The 22,497-nt window shown below is 47.1% G+C and overlaps 2 protein-coding genes across 2 annotated transcripts; both read left to right on the top strand.

The window, feature by feature from the left end:
- Positions 1-349: 349 nt before the first annotated feature.
- On the top strand, positions 350-1,059 carry LOC127330070 (small ubiquitin-related modifier 1). Its single transcript, XM_051356419.2, has one exon. The coding sequence runs from the start codon at positions 424-426 to the stop codon at positions 763-765; it is 342 nt and encodes a 113-aa protein (XP_051212379.1). The 5' UTR covers positions 350-423; the 3' UTR covers positions 766-1,059.
- Positions 1,060-6,343: 5,284 nt separating this feature from the next.
- LOC127328649 (uncharacterized) lies at positions 6,344-7,404 on the top strand. The gene is made up of 2 exons (XM_071825371.1): positions 6,344-6,530; positions 6,617-7,404. Exons 1-2 carry the CDS (start codon positions 6,344-6,346, stop codon positions 7,402-7,404), a joined length of 975 nt encoding a protein of 324 aa, XP_071681472.1.
- Positions 7,405-22,497: the final 15,093 nt, after the last annotated feature.

Below are 22,497 nucleotides of genomic sequence, written 5' to 3'. Positions count from 1 at the left end.
TGATGAACCATGTCCGTCACCCACCCCTATTCCTGGCCTGCTATGGTTAATTACCATGGGATACGGGCGTTGCCGGCGCCACCGAGACGATGAAACGAGTCAGCCACCGCAACACAGCACCCGATCGACGTGTGATGAATGTATGAGAATAAAGACGCTGTACACCAACAGTGACGATCGAGGTGGAAATGCTGCCAATTTATGTCCACCGCAACACAGTGCCTTCCACCTCGCTCGCTTGAGTTCCCGCCTCGAGTTACTGAAACAAAGTCTGAAACGTCAGTTGACGATACAGATCCCCGGTTAATTAAATCATGCACGAGCGGGCCGTCCCTTTATAAGAACCCACTGATCCTTGGCCACAAACACAGCACAACCGGAGGCAATTCCCGCGAGTACCTCCGGCCAACGCTAGCAGCGGCCATGTCGGCGGAAAGGGGGTGCAAGGAGGAGAAGGAAGAGGGGGAGGACAGGAAGCCGGTGATCAAGCCCGGCGTGCACGTGACGCTCAAGGTGCAGGACACCGACGGCCACTCCGTCTACCGCACCATGCGGCGCACCGACAAGCTGCAGGGCCTCATGGACTTCTACTACGCCAGCGTGCCCGCGGTCGCGCCCGGCACGGGGCGGTTCCTCTACGACGGCGGCCGGCTGAGCGGCGAAGAGACGCCGGCGCAGCTCGAGATGGACGACGGAGATGAGGTGGACTTCTTCACCGAGCTGATGGGCGGCGGCGGATGGGTCGCAGGGTCGATTACGGCGTAGCTCGCTGCTTAGCGTGGTTGGAGCCCTAGCCAGGCCTACGTTTGTTTTGGTTAATTAATTATGATGGGTATTGGTTACTTGCAGAGTTACAGGCTCACGAGGACGGCCGCTACGCTGTACCTAAAGTATCTGTTATTCTGCCAAGCCTCTTGGTCGTTTACTTTGGGAGATATACTACTCCGTATGTCTTACTACTATATGATCCTGCATTATCACCGGGTGTAGTACTCCTTGATTGCCGGAACTAATTTGTGGGATGTATTGAAACAGGATAATATCCCGATTTACCCGCAATACTGCACGATCGCAAAATCGTATCATAACTGATCTGAGAGGAGTTGAGCGATCTGTTGCCTCATCATATGCATGGTACAAATACGGTGGAAACCGAACAAGCATGATGGCATGAGGTGGCCGTACGTGTACGTATATAAACACAAGCTAGGGCTAGGCGCCGCACCCCCACCCTCAAGATCAATCTAAGCCACCCTCAGATTAAGCTAGGGCTAGCCGCCTCGCCTAAACGAAGGAGATCGATCACACGACGCGATGTCGGACAGGCAGCGCGTCAAGGAGGAGGCGGACGACGGGTTCATCACGATCAAGGTGCAGGACACTCACAGGTTCAAGGTCAGCTACACCATGCGGAAGACCGACAAGCTGCAAAACCTCATCGACTTCTACTACGCCAGGGTTCCCAGTGTTACTCGTGGCTCAGGCCGGTTCCTCGTCGACGGAGCGCGGATGCAGGGCTGGAAGACGCCGGCTGACTTCAACATGGAGGACGGCGACGAGGTTGACGTCTTCACGGATCTCATAGGGGGCGGCCGGCGGACCGACTACTGAATGCTGCTGCTAGATGCCTTGGAATTGCTCCCTTCCTGCCGGACGCGCGCGTAGTAGGGTACTAGTAGACGATCGACCAAGTTCAGCAGCTTGTTTATGGTTATGCTTATTGATTGCTGACGGAAACGGCTGCTTGATTTTTCACTATAATTTTTCAATTCTCTACTGCCGTTATTGATTTCCTGATCGCTTTGGTTTTCTATCAAATTGATTAGATCTTCATCGCAGCGTGTGCCAAAGGTTCACTAGTAGAAAATCTCTCATCAGTACCGGTTCCAGAGGGGCTTTAGTACCGGTTGAGAAACCGGTATTAATTATCCGGCACTAAAGCCCCCCCCCCCCCCTTTCGTACCGGTTGCTTACGAACCGGTATAAAAGGGGCCTCCACGTGGGCCACCAGGAGAGCTCAGGGCTAAGGATCTTTGGTACCGGTTGGTAATACGAACCGGTACCAAAGGTTCCCCCCGCGGCAGGGAATTTGCCCAAATCTCTGCCGCGGCAGAGAATTGGTTTTTAGGGTTTTTGGAGGGGTTTAGGGATATCGGTTTGTTTCATATCGCGTCGATGCACCAGAAACGCGTTTGGGTTTAGGTAGTACATGAAGATCAAGATGATGCATAGCAAGTTGGTGCATATAATATAACACACATGTTATTGCATAAGATCGCAAATTAAGTAGCACTATGCATGAAGATCGATCTTCATGCATAGTGGTACTCTCCGAGGCGTACTCTATATATGTCTATTACATGTAGCATAGTGGTACTCTTCGAGTCAACTATATATGTAACATGTACATCTTCATTCATAGTGGTACTCTGCGAGTGGTGGTATGACGTCCCGAAGGAAAAATCCCGCCAATTCCTCGCCTATTGCTATGAAGCGGTCATCGATTGAGAGCTTGTTCCGCTTTCTTGCCAACTATAAAAGAATAAGATACAAATGAATACATGAAACAACTATTACTGAAAATCAGTACAACTTATGATAACAAAACAAATTTGTGAAGATTGTTTTTGTACCTCTTTATTTCTTTCATTATTCGTTCTCTCGTTGACAATTCTGCGGATGTACTCGCAAACGAAGAATCCACAGAGATCGGTCCCCGGAGGTTGTTGCGGACATTTCTTTACAAGAATATAATTCAATCAAACAATAGTCAAGTATGATAATTAAAAGGTGTGTGGACCTAGGTAGTACTACTTACTTTCGCACGCCATCGCAGCTTCGGTGTCCATTCACGGGACGTATCTTCCTTGATGAAAGTTTGCCATACGCTGCTCGACAAAAGAAAATGCATAAAAGAGTCATCAATTAGTTCAAAGCAGGAAATTAACGAAACAAACCGATAAGAATTAAAATTACCTTCTGAGCATTAAAAAACAAGACACGTATAGATCCTTTTTTTTTGCTTAGTGAGTCCAAGACTTCAACTTCTCCAATTTCCAAATTGATGACGAGAAGAATAAAGTGAAACCTACGCACGTTTCAATATGTAGTGTCATATATATAAGTCATTAGTTAAAATTTTGACATACGATGAGCAAAATATAATGTGTTATAAGACAGTAAGACTCACTCGAAGTTGTAAGGCCAAAGTATTAGCTTTTTGTCACGTTGTCGCTTCAAAAACCTTAGCAAAGTCTGCGGTGTTTCCTTGTTATAGAGGGGATTCTCTATGGTTTTAACATGCATTGTGTTCGGGTCAATGAACCTAATGTCTGTGATATCGTCCCTTTTGCATTCGAGCATCTTCGATCTGCATAATATAGCGCACAAAAGATTATAATCTGCAGACAATGAACGACTTCTCAAATTAAATAAATAAATCACTTACAGACAATAGCAACTGATGATTGATTTGTCGAGGGCCCGGAGATTGTATAACTGAAAGAGTTCGGCGAAGTCAACGTTCACACAGTACTCCTGGAAGTAGTGCTCTTCCCTAACTCGCACCATGATAGTCTCGATCCCTTCCTTTGAGGCCTTAAGGTACCACGAATGCAAGTTACGCATACATGTTGGTACCTTCCTGAGATTCTCGACCAAATCTTTCCCTTGAATAAAAACTGATATGCTCGTTCAGCTAAGGCGTAATCAGTTGCGTCTTGTCGAGAACTTTGAACGGTCTTCCCATCAAACACCTTGAGAGGGGCGACCGATTGAACGGGTTGTTGTCCGAGCTGGTAGACACTGTGTATCCCTTTTATCTCCCTGATACCCGATTGAACGGGTTTTGTCGCCTCGATCATCTTGTCATACGACCTTTCAATAGAACGCGCATAGTCAGATGGCGGCGATGGTACAGGGTCATATAGATTGTCAACGGTACGCACAACTTTCTCCGGATCTAGTGTCTTCTCGAAAGGTATCTCTGGCACTTTCGGTGCAAACCATTTCTTCAACTCGGCCTGAACGGCCTCCGCGTTTTCCTCTGGAGTTTTTTCCCAAGGTAACTTCTCAGTAGGCGGCAGTTGTTTCTCCTTTCTAGCTTTCTTCCTAGGCGGCGTACCGTTCCGCTTAACGGACGCTGTCTTACGTCACGGAGGATCTCGAGATGGTGGACTCACGTTGGGGTCCCTCTCAGGTAGGTGTGGACTTGGCTGCTCACCAGGACTGCCACCAGGAGGAGTCGATGGCATTTGCTGCTCATGTGTAGGAGTCGGTGGTCTTTGCAAAAGGACGACGTACTTCTTCGGCCATAGGGCGAAACCGTGCTTGACATCGGCCAGTGTCCTCTCATCTTCACCTCTAGGAATATCAAGCTCCACTTTTTCAAAACCCGAAACAACTTCATCCACCCCGACACGAACACAACCAGGTGGAATGGGCATATGATGGTGCATTGCTCCATCTTCACTTGGGTACACATAGCCGACCGCCACCTTAACAGACGCGGTCCTGATTAACATATGTAGCTCACAATCTGTCTTCTCCGTGACATAATCCACGGGGTAGCTTCCTCCACATCCGTTAAGATGCGAGGAACCGACACTGCTTCTTCGCTGAGATGGGGCAGCATCGGCTTGTGGATCCTGTAGAAACAGCGGCTGATCAGGTGCCCTCTGATTTCTCTCAAGAGCCTCCACCCTAGTTAACAATTCCGTTACAATGTCGGCGTCCTTCTTCTTCTTTCGCGAACGGCTTCTATAAGTGTCGCGCTTGTCCGGCCACGCTTCCTTCATGGTGAGACCTGGGCGAGCTCGTACCCGTCCAACATGTTCAGGGTTCCCCAGAGCGAGTGTCAGCTCGTCATTCTCTCGATCGGGAATGTACTCTCCCTTTCTGACCTTTTCAATTGCATCTACAAGCTTCGGTACAATTGCCTCAATTTTTTCCTTCCATTTTCCCTTCGCAACGATCAGCCCTGTCTTTGGGTCCAACCCTGCCCCATGAGCGAACAACCAGAACTTGGACCGTTCGGGCCAGTCCCATGTCTGTGGAGTGATTCCATGATCAATCAGTTTATTCTCAAACGCTGTCCACTTCGGAATGGCACTCTTGTAGCCACCTGACCCCAAATGATGCGGAAGTTTCTTCTTTGCAGCATTTTCGGTATTTTTCTTCGATCGGGACACAAAAGTAGACGATTGCTTATACTCCTTAAATGCGGCCCAGTGATCTTTTATCTTCACTAGATTATCATCGAATACTGGATCTTCATTCTTATATTTGTCCCATAAATTTTTCTTGAAGGTCTGGAATTGTATGGCCATCTTCTTCCATGTCCATTCCTTGACTTTATTCTTCTGGCCTTCCGTCATGTCTTCCGGTAGGCTGAACTTTGTCAGTAGCGTGTCCCAAAGAAATTTTTTCATCGTGTCGTTGACATAACTAGCACCACTCTCCGGGTTCTTCGGCTTATGCCACTCTTGAATGCTGATCGGTACATGGTCCCTAACAATAACTCCGGATTGACTTGTAAATTTGCGGCAAAACTCCTTGGGCTGCACTGGTTCACCATTATCCTTGAATGCCGTGAGGGCTAACCTGCCCTCGCCCTTTAGCACCCGCGCCGGGCCTCGTTTTGATCTAACAGACTTGCTCGATGATCCAGAAGGCTAAAAGAAAAAATTATTCGTTAATAAGTGCAATACAAATAAATGAATGCACCTAGGGATGAACATATAGACTAATTGATACATAGATATACACCTCGCCGGAGTTTGTGATGGACACTTCGTTGTCTCTTCTAATTTGTTCAGACTCAAGTCCCTCGCCGAAATCATTCAGAAAGTCTTGGAAATCGTTGTCATCTCCATCGTCGGGTTCCGGACCACGGGCACTCTCATAGATCAATTACTGCACCGCTTCTTCCCCCTCCTCATCTCGGACGAAGGTGCCGTCCTCCATACCTCAATGTCACTGCAAAATTAAGAAAGCAATTGTATTTCATTCATCATGTCATGATCATATAACAGATTGCTAGATGGATAACAATTGAAATGAAGAAAGCAAAAAAACCCTAACGGACCGCCACGGCCACGGACACGGACACGGTGCTGATCATATAACTCTCACCAATCTCACGCACGCTCGCCGCCGTCCAAATCCCCACCTTCACCCCCATCAACGGCCTCCGATCCCGCCACGTCTCGTCACAAAACCGCCCCGCACCTCACCCACGTACGCTGCCCACCTCCCTGCCGCTATATAAGCTCCTCGATCGCCTCCTCCCCGGCCGTATAGAGCTCAAGAGGTAGACGAACCCACTCGCGCGCCAAGAATCGCCATGGCCACCACCTTCCTCCTATCGGCTGTCGTCGCTGCTTGCGCAATTCTCGCCTCCGTCTCCGCGTCCTCGCCGCGGGTGCTCACCATCGGCGGCGACGCCAGGGGGTGGAGGCAGCCGGCGCCCGGCGAGGAGACCTACAACCACTGGGCCAGCAGGAGCCGCTTCCACGTCAGAGACCTCCTCTGTAAGCACCACCTACGAACGCAACCATCAAGGTCGTGCTCGCATTCTCCATTATAACGTCGGCCGTTCCGTCCATTTGGCTTGCAGACTTCAGGTACGCGAAGAACGACTCGGTGCTGGTGGTGACCCGCGACGACTACAAGGTGTGCCGCGGCGACCGGCCGGCCCTCCGGCTGGACGGCGGCGAGGAGGCCAGGTTCCGGCTCGAGCGGAGCGGCCCCCTCTACTTCATCAGCGGCGCGCCGGGGCACTGCGACGCCGGGCAGAGGCTCACGGTGCGCGTCATGGCGCAGCACGACGACGCCTCCTCCTCCCCGGCGGATGCCCCCGCCGCCTCCACGAGGCCGGGGTCCGGGTCGGGAGCTGTGAAGGCCGGCGACGGGAAGACCAGCGCCGCCGCGGCGTCGGTTCGCGCGTCGATCGGCGACGTGCTGTCGCAGCCGCTGGGGTTCGTGGCGGAGCGGCATTTCGTCGAGCACGCTGCGGGCGTGCGTGAGGGAAGGCCGGCGGCGACAGCGGCGCGGCGATCGGCCGCGCGCGCGGGCTCCTCCCGGCGAGGCGCGCGGCGGCCAGGGAGGCGAGGCGAGGGAGGCGAGGCGAGGGAGGGAGAGGAGGGGGTGCTCACCTCGGTTGCCGGCGCGGGAGAGGTGGAGAGCGGCGGGCGACGCGGCGACGACGGCAACCCGGCCTGTTGCTGCGCGCGACGGTGGCCTGCTGCTGCGGGCAACGACAACGGCGGCGGCGCGTGGAGCTTCGGCGATGGCGACGGCGGCGGCTACGGCAAGCTGCGGGCGACGACGCAGCGACGGCGAGCTCGGGCCTGTCTGCGCGCGGAGGAGCTGTTGATTTGGCGAAGTTTTGCCACGCCTAAGTGATAACACAGGGGAGAGGGCCTTTGGTACCGGTTGGTGGCACCAACCGGTACGAAAGACCTTTCGTACCGGTTGGTGGCACCAACCGGTACCAAATCTTTTTTTTAGTTTTTCTTTTTCTTTTTATCTTTTCTGTTTCTTTTTTACTTTTCTGTTTCTTTTTTTACTTTTCTGTTTCTTTTTTACTTTTCTGTTTCTTTTTCTTTTATTTTCTATTTCTTTTCTTTTTATTATTTTCTATTGCTTTTCTATTTCTTTTCTTTCCTTTTCTTTTCTATTTTTTTTCTTTTCTGTTTCTTTTTACTTTTCTGTTTCTTTTTCTTTTATTTTCTATTTTTTTTCTTTTTATTGTTTTCTATTGCTTTTCTTTTTCTTTTTCTTTTCTATTTCATTTCATTTCTTTCCCCTTTTTTATTTCTTTTTTTCTTTTCTGTTTCTTTTTTACTTTTCTGTTTCTTTTTCTTTTATTTTCTATTTCTTTTCTTTTTATTATTTTCTATTGCTTTTCTTTTTATTTTCTATTTCTGTTCTTTCCTTTTCTTTTATATTTCTTTTCTATTTGTTTTCTTTACTCCCGCCACGACGCCGTCCTCGCGGGAAAGTTTCCCGCCACGTACGACGTCGCGCGGGAAACTTTCCCGCCACGACGCCGCGCGTGGGAGAAAAAAGGCGGGAAAGAAAGGGTGGGAATAAAATTTTATTACGAGTGAACTCGAATTAAAAGTACATAGCTTAACTGAAAATTAAAGATACATGGCCAAATTCTACTGTTGGAGTCATTCAGTCATACTCGTGCCTAGCCCTGTAGTAGTCGCCACTGTAGTCGTCGTAGTCGCCGTCATCATCGTCGCTGGCATCGGGGTCGCGGTACTCGAACGTCGGCGGGTGAGCACGCGTGGGCTGGGACTGAGGGTAGCGCAGGCGGGGGCCACGGTAGGCCATGACGCCCTGGAGAGTCCGGCCGCGCCACCACAGCCGACGGCCGGCCTCGTTGAAGTTCGGAGGAGGCGGGCCACCCTCCTCGTGCCTGGCAAGCGCCCTCTCACGCCGATTGATGAAGAAGCTTTCCCAAGTCGGGCTGTAGTCGGGATGCCACTGGGGATTCCTCCGCTGCTCTGGCGTGAGCTCGAAGTAGTAGTGGTTCATGATGGCCATCTCGCGCGCCACACCTAGAGGGACAGGAGGGACCGGTACGCCTCCGACGCTCAGCAACCAGCCGGTAGGGACGCGGTAGCCCGGCGGGCAGGGGTAGTTCGACGCGCAAAGCGCCTCCGCCTCCCGGAGGGTTAGAGATACGATGGAAGCCATGTGACCTGGTGATGAGGTTTGCAGATATGAGTCTAGATGTGATATGTAAATGGTGGCCAAGCCAACATATATATAGTGAAAAAATGGCGGGAGGACGGAGGCGGGAACCGGTGGAAAGCGCGGGAAGAAAATAGGCGGGAAGACAGAGGCGGGAACCGGTGGAAAGCGCCGGAAGAAAATAGGCGGGAAGACAGATCGAGGCAAACCTTTAGTACCGGTTGGTGGGTGCAACCGGTACTAAAGCTGTCGGCAGGATAAGGACGCCCTGCTCGATGAGATAAAGTATGTAGCGCACGACGCCCTGTCGGTGGGATAAGGATGCGTGGGTAACCTTTAGTACCGGTTGGTGGGTGCAACCGGTACTAAAGCTGTCGGCGGGATAAGGACGCCCTGCTCGATGAGATAAAGTATGTAGCGCACGACGCCCTGTCGGTGGGATAAGGACGCGTGGGTAACCTTTAGTACCGGTTCGTGTCTGCAACCGGTACTAAAGCTGTCGGCAGGATAAGGACGCCCTGCTCGATAAGACAAAGTATGTAGCGCACGACGCCCTGTCGGTGGGATAAGGACGCGTGGGTAACCTTTAGTACCGGTTCGTGTCTACAACCGGTACTAAAGCTGTCGGCAGGATAAGGACGCTCTGCCTATAAAAGGAGCATCGATACACCATGGGAAGCAGCTCAACAAGCCAACATGGATGGAGAGTTTCATCACCATGGATGGAGGAAAGGGTTGGGAAATTTCCCGTGGCGGAACTTGTCGAAGATGCCCTTGGTGCACACGCCCTATGGCATCTTCGGAAGTTCCGCCTCGGAAAAATTTCCCTGCAAGCCCGTGGAAGACTCCATCTCCTCTAACAATGTTGGGGAAAGGGTTGGGAAATCTCCCGTGGCGGAACTTGTCGAAGATGCCCTTGGTGCACACGCCATATGGCATCTTCGGAAGTTCCGCCTCAGAATTTTTTTCCTGCAAGCCCGTGGAAGACTCCATCTCCTCTAACAATGTTGCGGAAAGGGTTGGGAAATCTCCCGTGGCGGAACTTCTCGAATATGCCCTTGGTGCACATGCCCTATATATGGCATATTCGGAAGTTCCGCCTCGGAAAAATTTCCCTGCAAGCCCGTGACTTAACTAGTAAAACAAGCCAACCATCTCCATTGTTAATATCTTACATACAGTAACATCATTACACAAAAGTGATTTCCATATTGAGATACACAAGTTATACTCCATCTCCTCTAGTCTTCTGAGTTTTCTTCGCCCGTTTCCCTTTCTTCTTACTGCGACGCAACCATGGACAATCTTCATTGTTTAAGATGATGCTTGGGTCAATTTTTACCTTGAAGGGTGGAATATCGTCAAACTTATTATAATCTTCTGATATGTCTGTCTTCTCCTCTACTCCCACGATGTTTCTTTTTCCTGAAAGAACTATGTGCCGCTTTGGCTCATCGTATGATGTGTCCTCTTGCCTTTCTTTTCTTTTTTTCGGTTTGCTAGACATATCCTTCACATAAAAAACCTGAGCCACTTCACTGGCTAGGACGAATGGTTCGGTGTCGTACCCAAGATTCTTGAAATCCACCGTAGTCATTCCGTCTTTGCGGGTCTACCTGTACCGTCTTTCAGGTTGAACCATTTACACCGGAACAAAGGGACCTTGAAATTAGGTCCATAGTCAAGTTCCCATATCTCCTCTATGTACCCATAATATGTGACCTTGTTCCCATTGCCATCTTCTGCATCAAAGCGGACACCTCTGTTTTGGTTGGTGCTCTTTTTGTCTTGGGCGAAAGTGTAAAATGTGTTCCCATTAATCTCGTACCCTTGAAAAGTCGATATAGTAGAAGATGGTTGCTTGGCCAACAAGTACAGCTGCTCGTCATCGGTGACATTCATGAGACGTGTTTGCAACCAACCGCCGAAAGTCTTCATGTGTTCTCCATCAATCCAATCTTCACGTTGCTCCGGGTATTTAGAGCGTAAGATCTCCTTGTGTTCCTCTTTGTACGGAGCCACCAAGATGGAATTATGTAGAACTGTGTAGTGTGCTTGAGTGAAAGAATGTCCGTCCATACACGTTGCTGATTTCTTTCCTAGCGTGCCTTTTCCACGCAGTCTCCCCTCATAGCGCGATTCAGGAACACCGATCGGCTTAAGGTCAGGAATAAAGTCAACACAAAACTCAATGACCTCCTCTATTCCATAGCCCTTGGAGATGCTTCCTTCTGGCCTAGCACGGTTATGAACGTACTTCTTTAAGACTCCCATGAATCTCTCAAAGGGGAACATGTTGTGTAGAAATACAGGACCGAGAACGCCAATCTCTTCGACCAGGTGAACTAGGAGATGTGTCATAATATTGAAGAAGGATGGTGGGAACACCAACTCGAAGCTGACTAGACATTGGACCACATCCTTGTAAATTTTGTAGAGTAAGTGGATTGATCACCTTCTGAGAAATTGCATTGAGGAACGCACATAGCTTCACAATGGGTACTCGAACATTTTCCGTGAAGCCCCCTCAATGCAACCGGAAGTAATTGTGTCATAATCACGTGGCAGTCATGAGACTTTAGGTTTTGAAACTTTTTCTCCGACATGTTTATTATTCCCTTTATATTCGACGAGAAGCCAGACGGGACCTTGATGCTACTCAGGACTTCAAAAAAGATCTCCTTCTCCTCTTTGGTAAGAGCATAGCTGGCAGGACCTTGATACTTCTCTGGATTCAGGTTGTTTCCTTCGTGGATACTTTGCTGGTCCTGCCGTGCATCCGGTGTATCTTTTGTCTTCCCATACACGCCCAAGAAGTTTAGCAGGTTCACGCAAAGATTTTTCGTCACGTGCATCATGTCGATTGCAGAGTGAACCTCTAAGAATTTCCAGTAGGGTAGCTCCCAAAATATCGACTTCTTCTTCCACATGGGTACGTGTCCGTCAACATCATGCGGAACAGATTGTCCGCCGGGACCCTTTCCAAAGATCACTTTTAAATCCTTGACCATATCATATATAACTTCCCCATTAGGGCGGGTAGGCTTCGTTCGGTTATCTGCCTCACCTCCGAAATGCTTTCCTCTCTTTCTTACGTGATGTTGTTTTGGAAGAAATCGACGATGCCCCAGGTACACATTCTTGTTTCCCAAATAATTACTATCAGTCTCACCTAAACAGTGTGTGCATGCATTGTATCCCTTGTTTGACTGCCCTGAAATGTTACCAAGAGCAGGCCAATCATTGATGGTTACAAATAACAACGCTCGTAGGTTAAATTCCTTTTGTTCGTGCTCATCCCACATAGGTACACCTTCGTCACGCCACAACTCTAAAAGTTCTTGAACCAATGGCCTCAGGTACACATCAATGTCGTTGCCGGGTTGCTTCGGGCCCTGGATGAGCACTGGCATCATAATGAACTTCCGCTTCATGCACAACCAAGGAGGAAGGTTATAGATACATAGAGTCACCGGCAGGTGCTATGACTGGAGCTCTGCTCCCCGAAAGGATTAAAGCCATTTGTACTTAGACCAAATCTTAAGTTCCTTGTGTCATCTGAAAATGACTTGAACTCTCTGTCGATTTTTCTCCACTGCGACCCGTCAGCGGGGTGTCTCAGCATCACATCTTTCTTACGGTCCTCTTTGTGCCATCGCAACAACTTGGCATGCTCTTTGTTCTGGAACAAACGTTTCAACCGTGGTATTATAGGAGCATACCACATCACCTTCGCAGGAACCCTCTTCCTGGGGGTGGACTCACCCACAACATCGCAAGGGTCATCTCGCCTGATCTTATACCTCAATGCACTACATACCGGGCATGCATTCAAATTCTCGTACTCCCCGCGATAGAGGATGCAGTCATTGATGCATGCATGTATCTTCTGCACCTCTAATCCTAGAGGGCAGACAACCTTCTTTGCTTCGTACGTGCTAGAGGGCAACACGTTCTCCCCTGGAAGCATCTTCTTTATTATTTTCAGCAACTTTTCAAATCCCTTGTCAGAAGTACCATTCTCTGCCTTCCACTGCAGCAATTCCAGCGTGGTACCCAGCTTTTTCTGACCATTTTCGCAATTTGGGTACAACAGTTTGTTGTGATCCTCTAACATTTTCTCCAACTTCAACCTCTCCTTTTCATTTCCGCAGTTCATCTTCGCATCAAGAATGGCCCGACCCAAATCGTCATCCGGGTCATCAAAAATCGGCTCATCGAAAATGAGCTCTTCTTCAACTTCGTCTTCCCCATTCTACTACCACCGTCTTCGGTGAATAAGGGATAGTTGTCACTATCCTCTTCTTCTTCGTTGTCTTCCAATATAACCCCTCTTTCTCCGTGCTTGGTCCAACAATTATAGCTGGGCATGAAACCATTCTCCAGCAGGTGGACGTGAAGGGTCTTCGAGGTAGAGTAATCCTTCATATTCTTACAGGAACTACATGGACAATACCTGAAACCATTCGACCGCCTGTTTGCCTCAGCCACGTTGAGAAAATAATGCATGCCAGTAATGAACTCGGGATGGCACCGGTCACCGTACATCCATTGTCGACTCATCTGCATTTTATATGTATATCAAAAATCATTAAGTACACAACATCATGGATATATGAGTGACCAACTTAATTAATATTCAAGTTCATCACATAAAACTAAGTTTTTTTATAAAAAAGAAGAGGCTCACCGAGGTTGTACGGTGCCGGCTAGGGGACGACGCTAGCGATCGACGGCGGTGAGGACGGGGATGATACTAATTAAAACCTACAAAATATACCATAATTTCAGCTCAAATTGATTATAAAAAAAGTAAAATCCCTAACTTAGGCATTTCATCAAACACCTTGCTAGCACTAGAAAAATAGTACGAGTTAAACTACCAAAGAAATGAGCTAAATTAGGAACGCCGGAAGAAAGGATGATATTGCTAACCCTTGGATAGATGGAGGTCGTTAATCTTGTTAAAATGGTGGAGAAAGAATGAAAATTTGTTGGAGTGTGAGAGGTGCAAAAGTTTTAGAAATGTGAGAGAGATGAAAATGAGAATGGATCGGGGGCGGGGGAGGGGCAGTGAGCATATGAGGCACCCTTTAGTACCGGTTGCTAACACAAACCGGTACCAAAGGTCCAACCTTGGCCCCACCCTCACCTGCCATTCTGGCCGAAGACCTTTCGTACCGGTTCCTAACACGAACCGGTACGAAAGCTCGTAACGAACCGGTACGAATGCCTGAGCGTCCGAACCGGTACAAATGCCACCTTTAATACCGGTTCGTAAGGGAACCGGTATTAAAGTCTTAGATGGATGAGAGGTTTTCTACTAGTGGTTTCACAACGTAAAAATCAATCATACAAATCAAACAGGCCCTAAAGACGGAAAACAGCTTTGCCAATGTGACGGAGATAATAATGGGAGCAAATACGCAATTTTCTTCCATTAAAAAAATCCTAACACAAATCTGGGCCTTTATTGAAAACAATATGCAGACCAAAAGACTAAGGTGCATGGTCTTGGAGTACTTAATCTGCACATTCAAAATAAGGTCCTAATGTTAAAGAATTTGCACAAATTCTTCAATAACCTTGATATCCCCTGGGTTCACTTGATTACAGACGAGAATGGATTTTCAGAGCAGGTGCGCCTTGCGCACCCGTATCTACACCGTGCATCCATCCATTGCTCGTGAGCAGGCCAGCACAGTAATTATGTGCATGGAGAACAATGAGGTTTGAGTGGGTGCCACCATATTTTGTCTCCATCTTGTCAATACTTTCTTGCTCTGGCAGAGACAGAGAGAGAGGGTGCAACCCGTGAGGGAGAGAAAGAAAAGGAAGAGAGGAGAGAGAGGGTTCGGTGCATGTGAGAGAGAAAGAAAGGATTAGGAGTTTTCTGTGTATCAATTATGTGCAACACGGGAATCCCAGCCATTAAATATTCAGCAATTATTTGCAAATATTCAGATAGAACTCTAAAAATAAGTCAAACTTTGAGATGGAACTGCAAACTTTTCTCTGTGAGACAGGTCCCTGTGACGTGTGAACACATCCAATACAAGATAGACAAGAAAGTCAAAGGCTATGCTACATACCCATCCCCTGACCCCTACCCTACAGGCTAATTAGAAGCCGACAAACACATGTGGGATGAATCTCTCTTACCCTAGAAATCACGATGGACGTTGGAGATAGGCGTGCGCAAGGCGCAGGTGCTCTATCACACTTTTTCCATTACAGATTCGTATTACAGCAATGGAAATTTACCTACTACCAATTTGGAAGGATCCTTCTGGTGAAAATCTCATCTTAAGCTCTTAGACATTTACAAGTCCATGGCTAGGTGCAATCTTGGAAATGGGAAGACAGTGAACTTCTAGACTGATTTATGGGAACAAAACTCTATGCATCAAAGATCTCCTCATCTGATATCTTTTGCAAAACAAACATACTGGACAGTTGAAAGAGTGGTACATATAGAATATCTTGAGGACTTGTTCCATCTACCCCTATCTCAGCATGCTTTTGAGGAATTTCAAATCCTAGAGGAGGTATGCCAGAATGCACTGGGAGTGATTCAGGGTGGCAACCAAGATAGTTGGATTTACATTTGGGGAACTGTTGATTTCTCTTCTCAACAAGCATATAAAGCTATCATTAGCTTTTCCACAACACCAAAAAATTCTCTAGACTATGGGAATCTTCATATCAGGCAAAGCACATATTCTTTTTTTGGTTGTTACTTCAAGACAGATTATACACAAGAAAATTACTGAGAAGAAAGAAGTTTCAATTACAATCGCATCAGTGTGCAACAATACAATGCAATTCTGAAGAGACTCTAGTTTATCTTTTCTGGACAAGTCTTTTTGCTGAACAGTTTTGGAATTTTGTATGCCCACAGAAAAATAGAAGACTTTCTGTTCTTGAAGCTTTTGAAGATATGAGAACTAAAATCAAACTTCCTTTTGCAATGGAAATTTTGGTTCTAGCGGCGTGGGGCATCTGGATTGTCAAGAATAATAAAGTCTTCAAAGATCAAAAATGCAAATTTCAATAGTTGGAAGGCCATCTACTCTCAAGAGATAAGGATGTTAGTGCACAGAACATGCAGATACTTTGAAAGAATGGCTCCAGACACAACTTTAGATCTTAGCATAGTTTTGTCTTTTGCTTTTTGGTTTTAGGTTGGCTTTAGAGAGTTTCTTACTCTCATTTGTAAACGTTTTGTCTTTATATATAATAATAATAAAATTGCAGTGGGTTAAAAAAACCTATTTTTTCCCTCAAAAAGATATTGTTCTCTCATTCATTGGGTCTAAGGATCAATTGACGGATATCTTCACCAAGCCATTGGCTGAGAAGAGATTCATTGAGTTGAGGCATGAGCTAAATATCTTAGATTCGTCCAATATTGCTTGACCATCATGCGCACACACCTACTCATATAGCATATATATGTTGATAGGAGGTAGGAATGGACATAGGGGGAGTGCCGTTTAAACTTATTGAGCTATCCCTCCCCCCATAATGCATAAAAATCCAAAATATACTCTATTCATCATTCAATGACAAATGAGCTTCAATGTTGTGTCCTAGTTGTGAGTCCAAGATTCATCTTCGCGACCTCACGCTATCATACTCAAACATGGTGGCCTTGGCCACCAACCTCCTCCCCGAGGATCTTTTGTGCTTTTGTGTTTCTTTTTTATTCTCTTTGTTTTATTTTCGATTCTCTTTGTTTTATTTTTTATTTCTTGATCATTTGGTTTTTCTTTGATTTTTCTTGTTTGGGGAAAATTTGTCCAAGTTTGGGTTCTTTAGTTTGATTCTTGCAAACTTGGCCAAATAGTACCTTTCACCAGTGACCACCTCTATCCTAAGCCATTCACCTACCCCGAAAATTTCTAAGTCTAAATATACCCATCATTTGAAGGGTTTTCCTCTGTCAAGGGACGGATGGTCCGGCCTACCAGGGTTGGATAATCCGGTAGGGCAAATGATCCGCCCTTCAGGGGCCGGATCATTTGGTTTAAGTGGGAGATATAAATATCGGGCAGGGTATGGATGTGGAAAAGATTCCTCTTCCTCCCCACCCCGACCTAACCCTATCTCTATATCTCCACTCCCACGCCCTTGGCTGGAAAAGACCCCCTTGGGGCTCCCTCCATGACCCCCGAGGCCTCCTCTTCCATGCTTCGACTCGCACGGAGGCTCCTCCGCCTGGAACAATCTCCACCAAGAACTTTTTGCCATGGAAGACTGTATTGTACTCTATCTCACTTTTTAGGGTTTCACCCTAGTTTGTTGTGTACAGTCCATAATGCTCGAATTCCTTCGGTAGAAATCAAATTCAAGAGGCATACTAGTGCTCCCTAGGATCGATCTACGAAAACATTGGTGTAAAATCGAGATCCCTTTGGGATATTGAAGATCTAGACTGTTCATACACTGTAGGGCCAAATATCCCCGAGGGCCAGATCATCCAGCCTAGAGGGAATTTCCAGATTTGTCTCAATATTCCATTATTGTTTTGCATATCAGTCTTAGGATTCATGTTTCGGCTATATTTCCTCATCTATATGCTATCTCTCTACTGCTTTTCACATGTGGAAGCTCGAATAGAGGAGGAATTGCTCGTCGAGGGGTGGCAAAGCAACCCAAATCCCATCCTCACAAGGATCGGATTATTGAGCGGGAGATGGTACTTACACCACAAGAAACACCGAGAGGATCAATGAGCAAGTAGCGATACGTGCCGAGGCAAGGGAGAGGGAGGATCAAGCCAAGAGGAAACGAAAGGCCAACAAGGACTCCATGCTCAACATGAACATCATTGGGTACCATGCTCTTCGTAGGAAGAATCCATATAACAAAGAGAGGACCTCGGATGATGATTGCTTTTGGACGAAGGAACAACACCTCATCATGGTTGACATCTATCAAGAGCACCGCACCAAGGTTTGCCCAATGCACGCTTTTGACCTCGAAAAACTTAGAGGAAATGCCTATTTCAATGAGATGATGTGGGTGACGGAGAAGTTTGGACTTCATCCACTGATGGAACTCCTCCATGACTACAATGTGCAAATCATTCACCAATTCTTCTCCACCGTCTAGTTCGAAAAGTCTAATGAAGGAGATATCTATTGGATGACCAACAACCGCCCTTATCAATAAAGCTTCAAGGTGTTTGCCTTGGTTCTTGGATACCCCTTCTATGGGAGGAACTCGAAGAGGGGTGGCAATAGGATGCATGACATGGAGTAGAGACCGACAAGCAAGCTCGCCCCACTCTAAAAGCCTGATGGAATTCCGGGTTATGCCAAGAATCTCTATCCGCTCTATGACATGCTCCTCCGCAACTTCCGAAGCAACATCTCACCAAGTGCGGGAAACAACGATGCACTCCGCGATGGCCTCATCAACCTTTTCTACCACTCATACCATGTATTTCACAATGGTGAGGGATACATGGTTGATCAAGAGATCAACGTCATGGACTTCATCTTCGAGGAGGTATTGAATGGATCGGTGGCGTGACTAGAGGGAGGGTGAATGGTCGCTAATTATTTTTTATGTCTTTTCAGTTTTAGGCGCGATGCGGAAGTAAAGGTGGTAACTTTAGTAACTAAGGTGAACCTAGTATGATTTTATGCAATGCAACAAGTATAAGCGGGTAAAGAGAGGAGCGGGACAACCGGGGTAGCAGAGACGGGACACGATTTGTTTCCCGTAGTTCCTCCCACCAGAGGGAGTACGTATGCGTTGAGGATGTGTGGACCACAAAGGTCCAACGGCCACATATGCCTCACCTTCTTCCTCGATAAAACCCACAAAGGACCTTTCCCTTCTCCACTAATGAGGCCGGTCGAGGCGGCGATTCCTTCACAAGGTTGGGGCGAGCTCCACAACAACGGAGGCTCCCAACACCCTATGGGGATAGCACAACACCAAGCTAGTCTCCATAGGAGCTCATCTCCAACAGATCCCACAATAGGAACCCTAACATCAAGATCCACAAAGGACTAGATGGGATTGGTGAAATCTTTCTCGGTGGAACTATAGATCGGGGTCTCCTCCACCAATCCTCAAAGTATGGGCATGATCGGTTGGATGGCGAGGGAGATCCTCAAGGTTTTGAGGTCAGCAACAATGAAGGAGAGAGATAAAATACTTTGGTCGAGCTGGGGAAGAAGGCCCCCTTTTATGGGGGCCCACGAATCCAACCGTTTGCCTTAGTTCCCGCACAACCGGTACTACCGCTCATGGGAGCGGTACTACCGCTCTAGGTCTAGAACTGGCCTACAGTGTTGCCACGTGGGGCTCAACCGGTACTACCACTGTAGGTACTGTAAAGGTACCAGCATGGCCTTTGGGAGCCACGGACTCTTACCCGGTACCGATGTGGTACTTCGGCGGAAATACCATTGCTTTAGCATGACTGGTACCGTGCCGGTACCTGGTCAGAAGTACCGCGTTTCACCCTCGCGGGTGACTCAAGCGGTACTACCAGTCGAGGTACCGACATGCTCACTGCAAGACTTTTCCTCGTGCGATGACAGTAGAGGTACCGTGACCGGTATCAAAGATGGTAGCGGTACTACCGCTTCCGGTACCGGTACTACCGGTCATATTGGAACTATTTTCTTTTATTTTCCTCTCCTACCACGTCGCCTCGCGACACACACACAAAACCAGAAAACCTATCAACTACTCTTGAGTTTTCCAATCCCGAGCTGTTCAGCGAGGACACCGTGCACCTGAAAATCTTTCAAGGCAACTATGCACACGGTGAAATACATTCGAGTGTTGTTATCAAACACACAAAACACTATGGAGAGATCTTGCTCTTTCAGTCTCCCCCTTTTTGGTGTTTGATGACAACACAAGAATATGCAATATAGCACAAGATATTATGATAAGATTTTAGATTTGCAAAATATAGATGGAGCTCCCCCAATAAGCCAATACCCATCCTCCCTATGGTATCTGGTGGAATTGCATCTACTTTCTCACAAGAAGCACTTCGCTCTTCTAGAGAACAATCACAAGATTCCACAACTCTTCCACTTGACTTGTTGAAGACTCTATAGGCGTGAGAATCCGTTATATAGCCAACAAAGATACCTTCTTGAGCTCTTGAGTCAAACTTGGATAGATGAGCGTCATTAACGAGCACATAGCACTTGCATCCGAAGACCTTGAAGTAGGAAACATTTGGCTTGTTACCGGTTAGGATCTCATATGGTGTCTTCTCCAAACCCTTGCGAAATTATAGGCGATTTGTAGCATGGCAAGCAGTTGAGATAACTTTCACCCAAAAGTTGTAGTTGGACTTGTACTCCATCATCATGGTTCGAGCAGCTTCAATCAAGTTCGATTCTTCCTTTCGGCGACCCCATTTTGTTGGGGAGTATAGGGTGGGGAGTATTGATGTTGAATGCCTTCTTCGCCGAGGAAGTCATCCAAGGTGTAGTTCTTGAACTCCATACCATTGTCGCTGCTTATTGCGAGAATCGTAGTATCGAAGTTACGTTGAACTTGAGAGGAAAAATCCATCATGGTTCGTTGACTCTCACTCTTGTACTTGAAGAAGAATACCCAACAATATCTCGAGTAGTCGTCGATGATGGCGACACAATACTTCTTCCCTCCAAGACTTTCATGAGACGGTGGACCGAAGAGATCAACATGTAAGAGCTCCAAGCACCTTGTGGTAGATATAGTCATCTTGACCTTGTGTGGAGCTCCATGCATTTTTCCTTGAATGCAAGCCCTACAAACACGATCCTTGCAAAAAGAAACATATTATATTAGTCCTAGAATGCCCCCTTGTGGAGAGTTTGCAAAGTCCTCATGTTGACATGGGCTAGTCGACGATGCCATAACCAACCCTTGTCACCTTTAGCAAATAGGAAAAGAGCGGATGAGGTTGTATTTCCGGAGAAATCGACAACATACAACCCGCTCTCCACATATCCGACAAAGGCTACACGGACTGTTTTTCTCCACAAGAGGACTACCATGTGTTCATAAAAAAAGGTACAAAGACCCATATGTGCAATTTGATGAACAGAAAGTAAATTGTAACCAAGGGTCTCGACAAGGAGGACATTCACGAGTGAGATGTCGGGTGTAACGACCACCTTGCCAAGACCCAATACGTTTGAGCTTGTGTTGTCTTTGTATGATACGATAGAATGTGATGGCTCGAGGTCGATAACAATGTTCTTGCTTCCGGTCATATGACTAGTGGCTCCACTATCAACCACCCATTTAGCACCACCGGAAGCGTAGTCCTACAAGGAATCAATTCTTGGATTTAGGTACCCATTTTTCAATGGGTCCTATCATGTTAGTAACAAGGGGTTTGGGAACCCAAATAGTCCAATTAATATTCTCCTCATAAGTACCAACAAAACAAGCACGAACACGACCATAATAGTCAATGAAAAGAACATCAGATGGGTTGTTAGCACCGGCATAGCCCCTTTGTGGTAGGGTCGGGGACTCCACCCCTCCTTGGGCTATAGTCACCTCCCTCACGGGTGATACCCATGTCCTTCTTGTTTTTCTTCTTCTTCTTCTTGGTCCTTCTTCTTATCTTCCTCTTTGGCTTAATAGACACACCTCCTTCATTGCTAGAGCCCTCCTTGGCTCCATCTTTTGCTTCTAGGACTCCTTCCAAGTAAATGGGCTTGAATTTGGAGCCTCTCAATCTTGGCCTTCAAACGATTTACTTCATCTTCATGCTCTAGGAAGGATGAGTGATATCAAACAATTGGATCCCCTTCTCCTTGTTCACCCGGAAATGCTCTTTCAATGCATCTTCTTGGAGAGAGTTCATCTTCAAGAGCGACTCTTGTGCCTCTCCAATGTTGCGATATCATCTTCATGATCGCAACAAGTGACTTGGTCCTTGCTCAAGGGGAAGTACTCCTTCAAGGTTTCCTCTTGCATGGAATTGATCTCCATGAGCTTGGCCTTGTTCCTATTCAAGGTGGAAATCTCATCCTCATGATCACAACAAGTAACCTTCTCTTTGGTCAAGAGGATGCATTCCATCAAGGACTCATTTTGCATGCCATTCAACTCCAAGATCTTGGCTTCGTATTCACTAGAGCTGCAGTCTCTTCATCATGATTGCAACACGGTATCTTTTCCTTGCTCAAGCGATGGTACTCATCCAAGGCTTCTTCTTGGAGGGAGTTAACCTCCAAGAGTGTTGCATTTTGCCTTCTCAAGGTAGCAACCTCGTTTGCAAGCTCGTCACAACAAGAGTTAGGAACTTATACTTCTTTCTCCATCTGGGCTTCCCCTTGAGGTTGATCACTTGAGTTAGAGAGAATTGAAAACTTACCCTCCAAGGATTTGTAGTCCTTTGTGAGGGTTTCCAATTCCTAAAGTAACTTGGTGTGGTCCACATCAAGAGAAAGCATTTCCTTTTTGAGAGCACCCACCAAGGCGAGAGCATGATCTCGATCCTTTGTGAGTTGGGAGATAATAGCATTGTTAGAGACTTCAAGATTTAACACACTTGCTTCAAGAGAAATACGTAAGTTGTGTTCCTCCTCATGAGCTTGAGTGAGAGTGGAAATTGCATCGGCCTCCTCCCTCCAAGCCTCTCCTTCTCCAGCCGCACCAAGTTGAGCCATGAAAGCCTCAACATGTGTCTTGGTATCCTGACAAAAGCATCCAGACCCAGAACCTCACGCTTAATATCAAGGCTAGTGGCATAATCAATAGTTGAAGCATTAGATGAGGATGTAGCTTTGGAATAGGATGATACCT

The sequence above is a fragment of the Lolium perenne genome, chromosome 2 (genome assembly GCF_019359855.2).
Source record: "Lolium perenne isolate Kyuss_39 chromosome 2, Kyuss_2.0, whole genome shotgun sequence".
Taxonomy (NCBI): Eukaryota; Viridiplantae; Streptophyta; class Magnoliopsida; order Poales; family Poaceae; genus Lolium; species Lolium perenne.
Note: the sequence above shows the minus strand (reverse complement) of the source record. Positions and strands in the feature narration are given on the sequence as shown.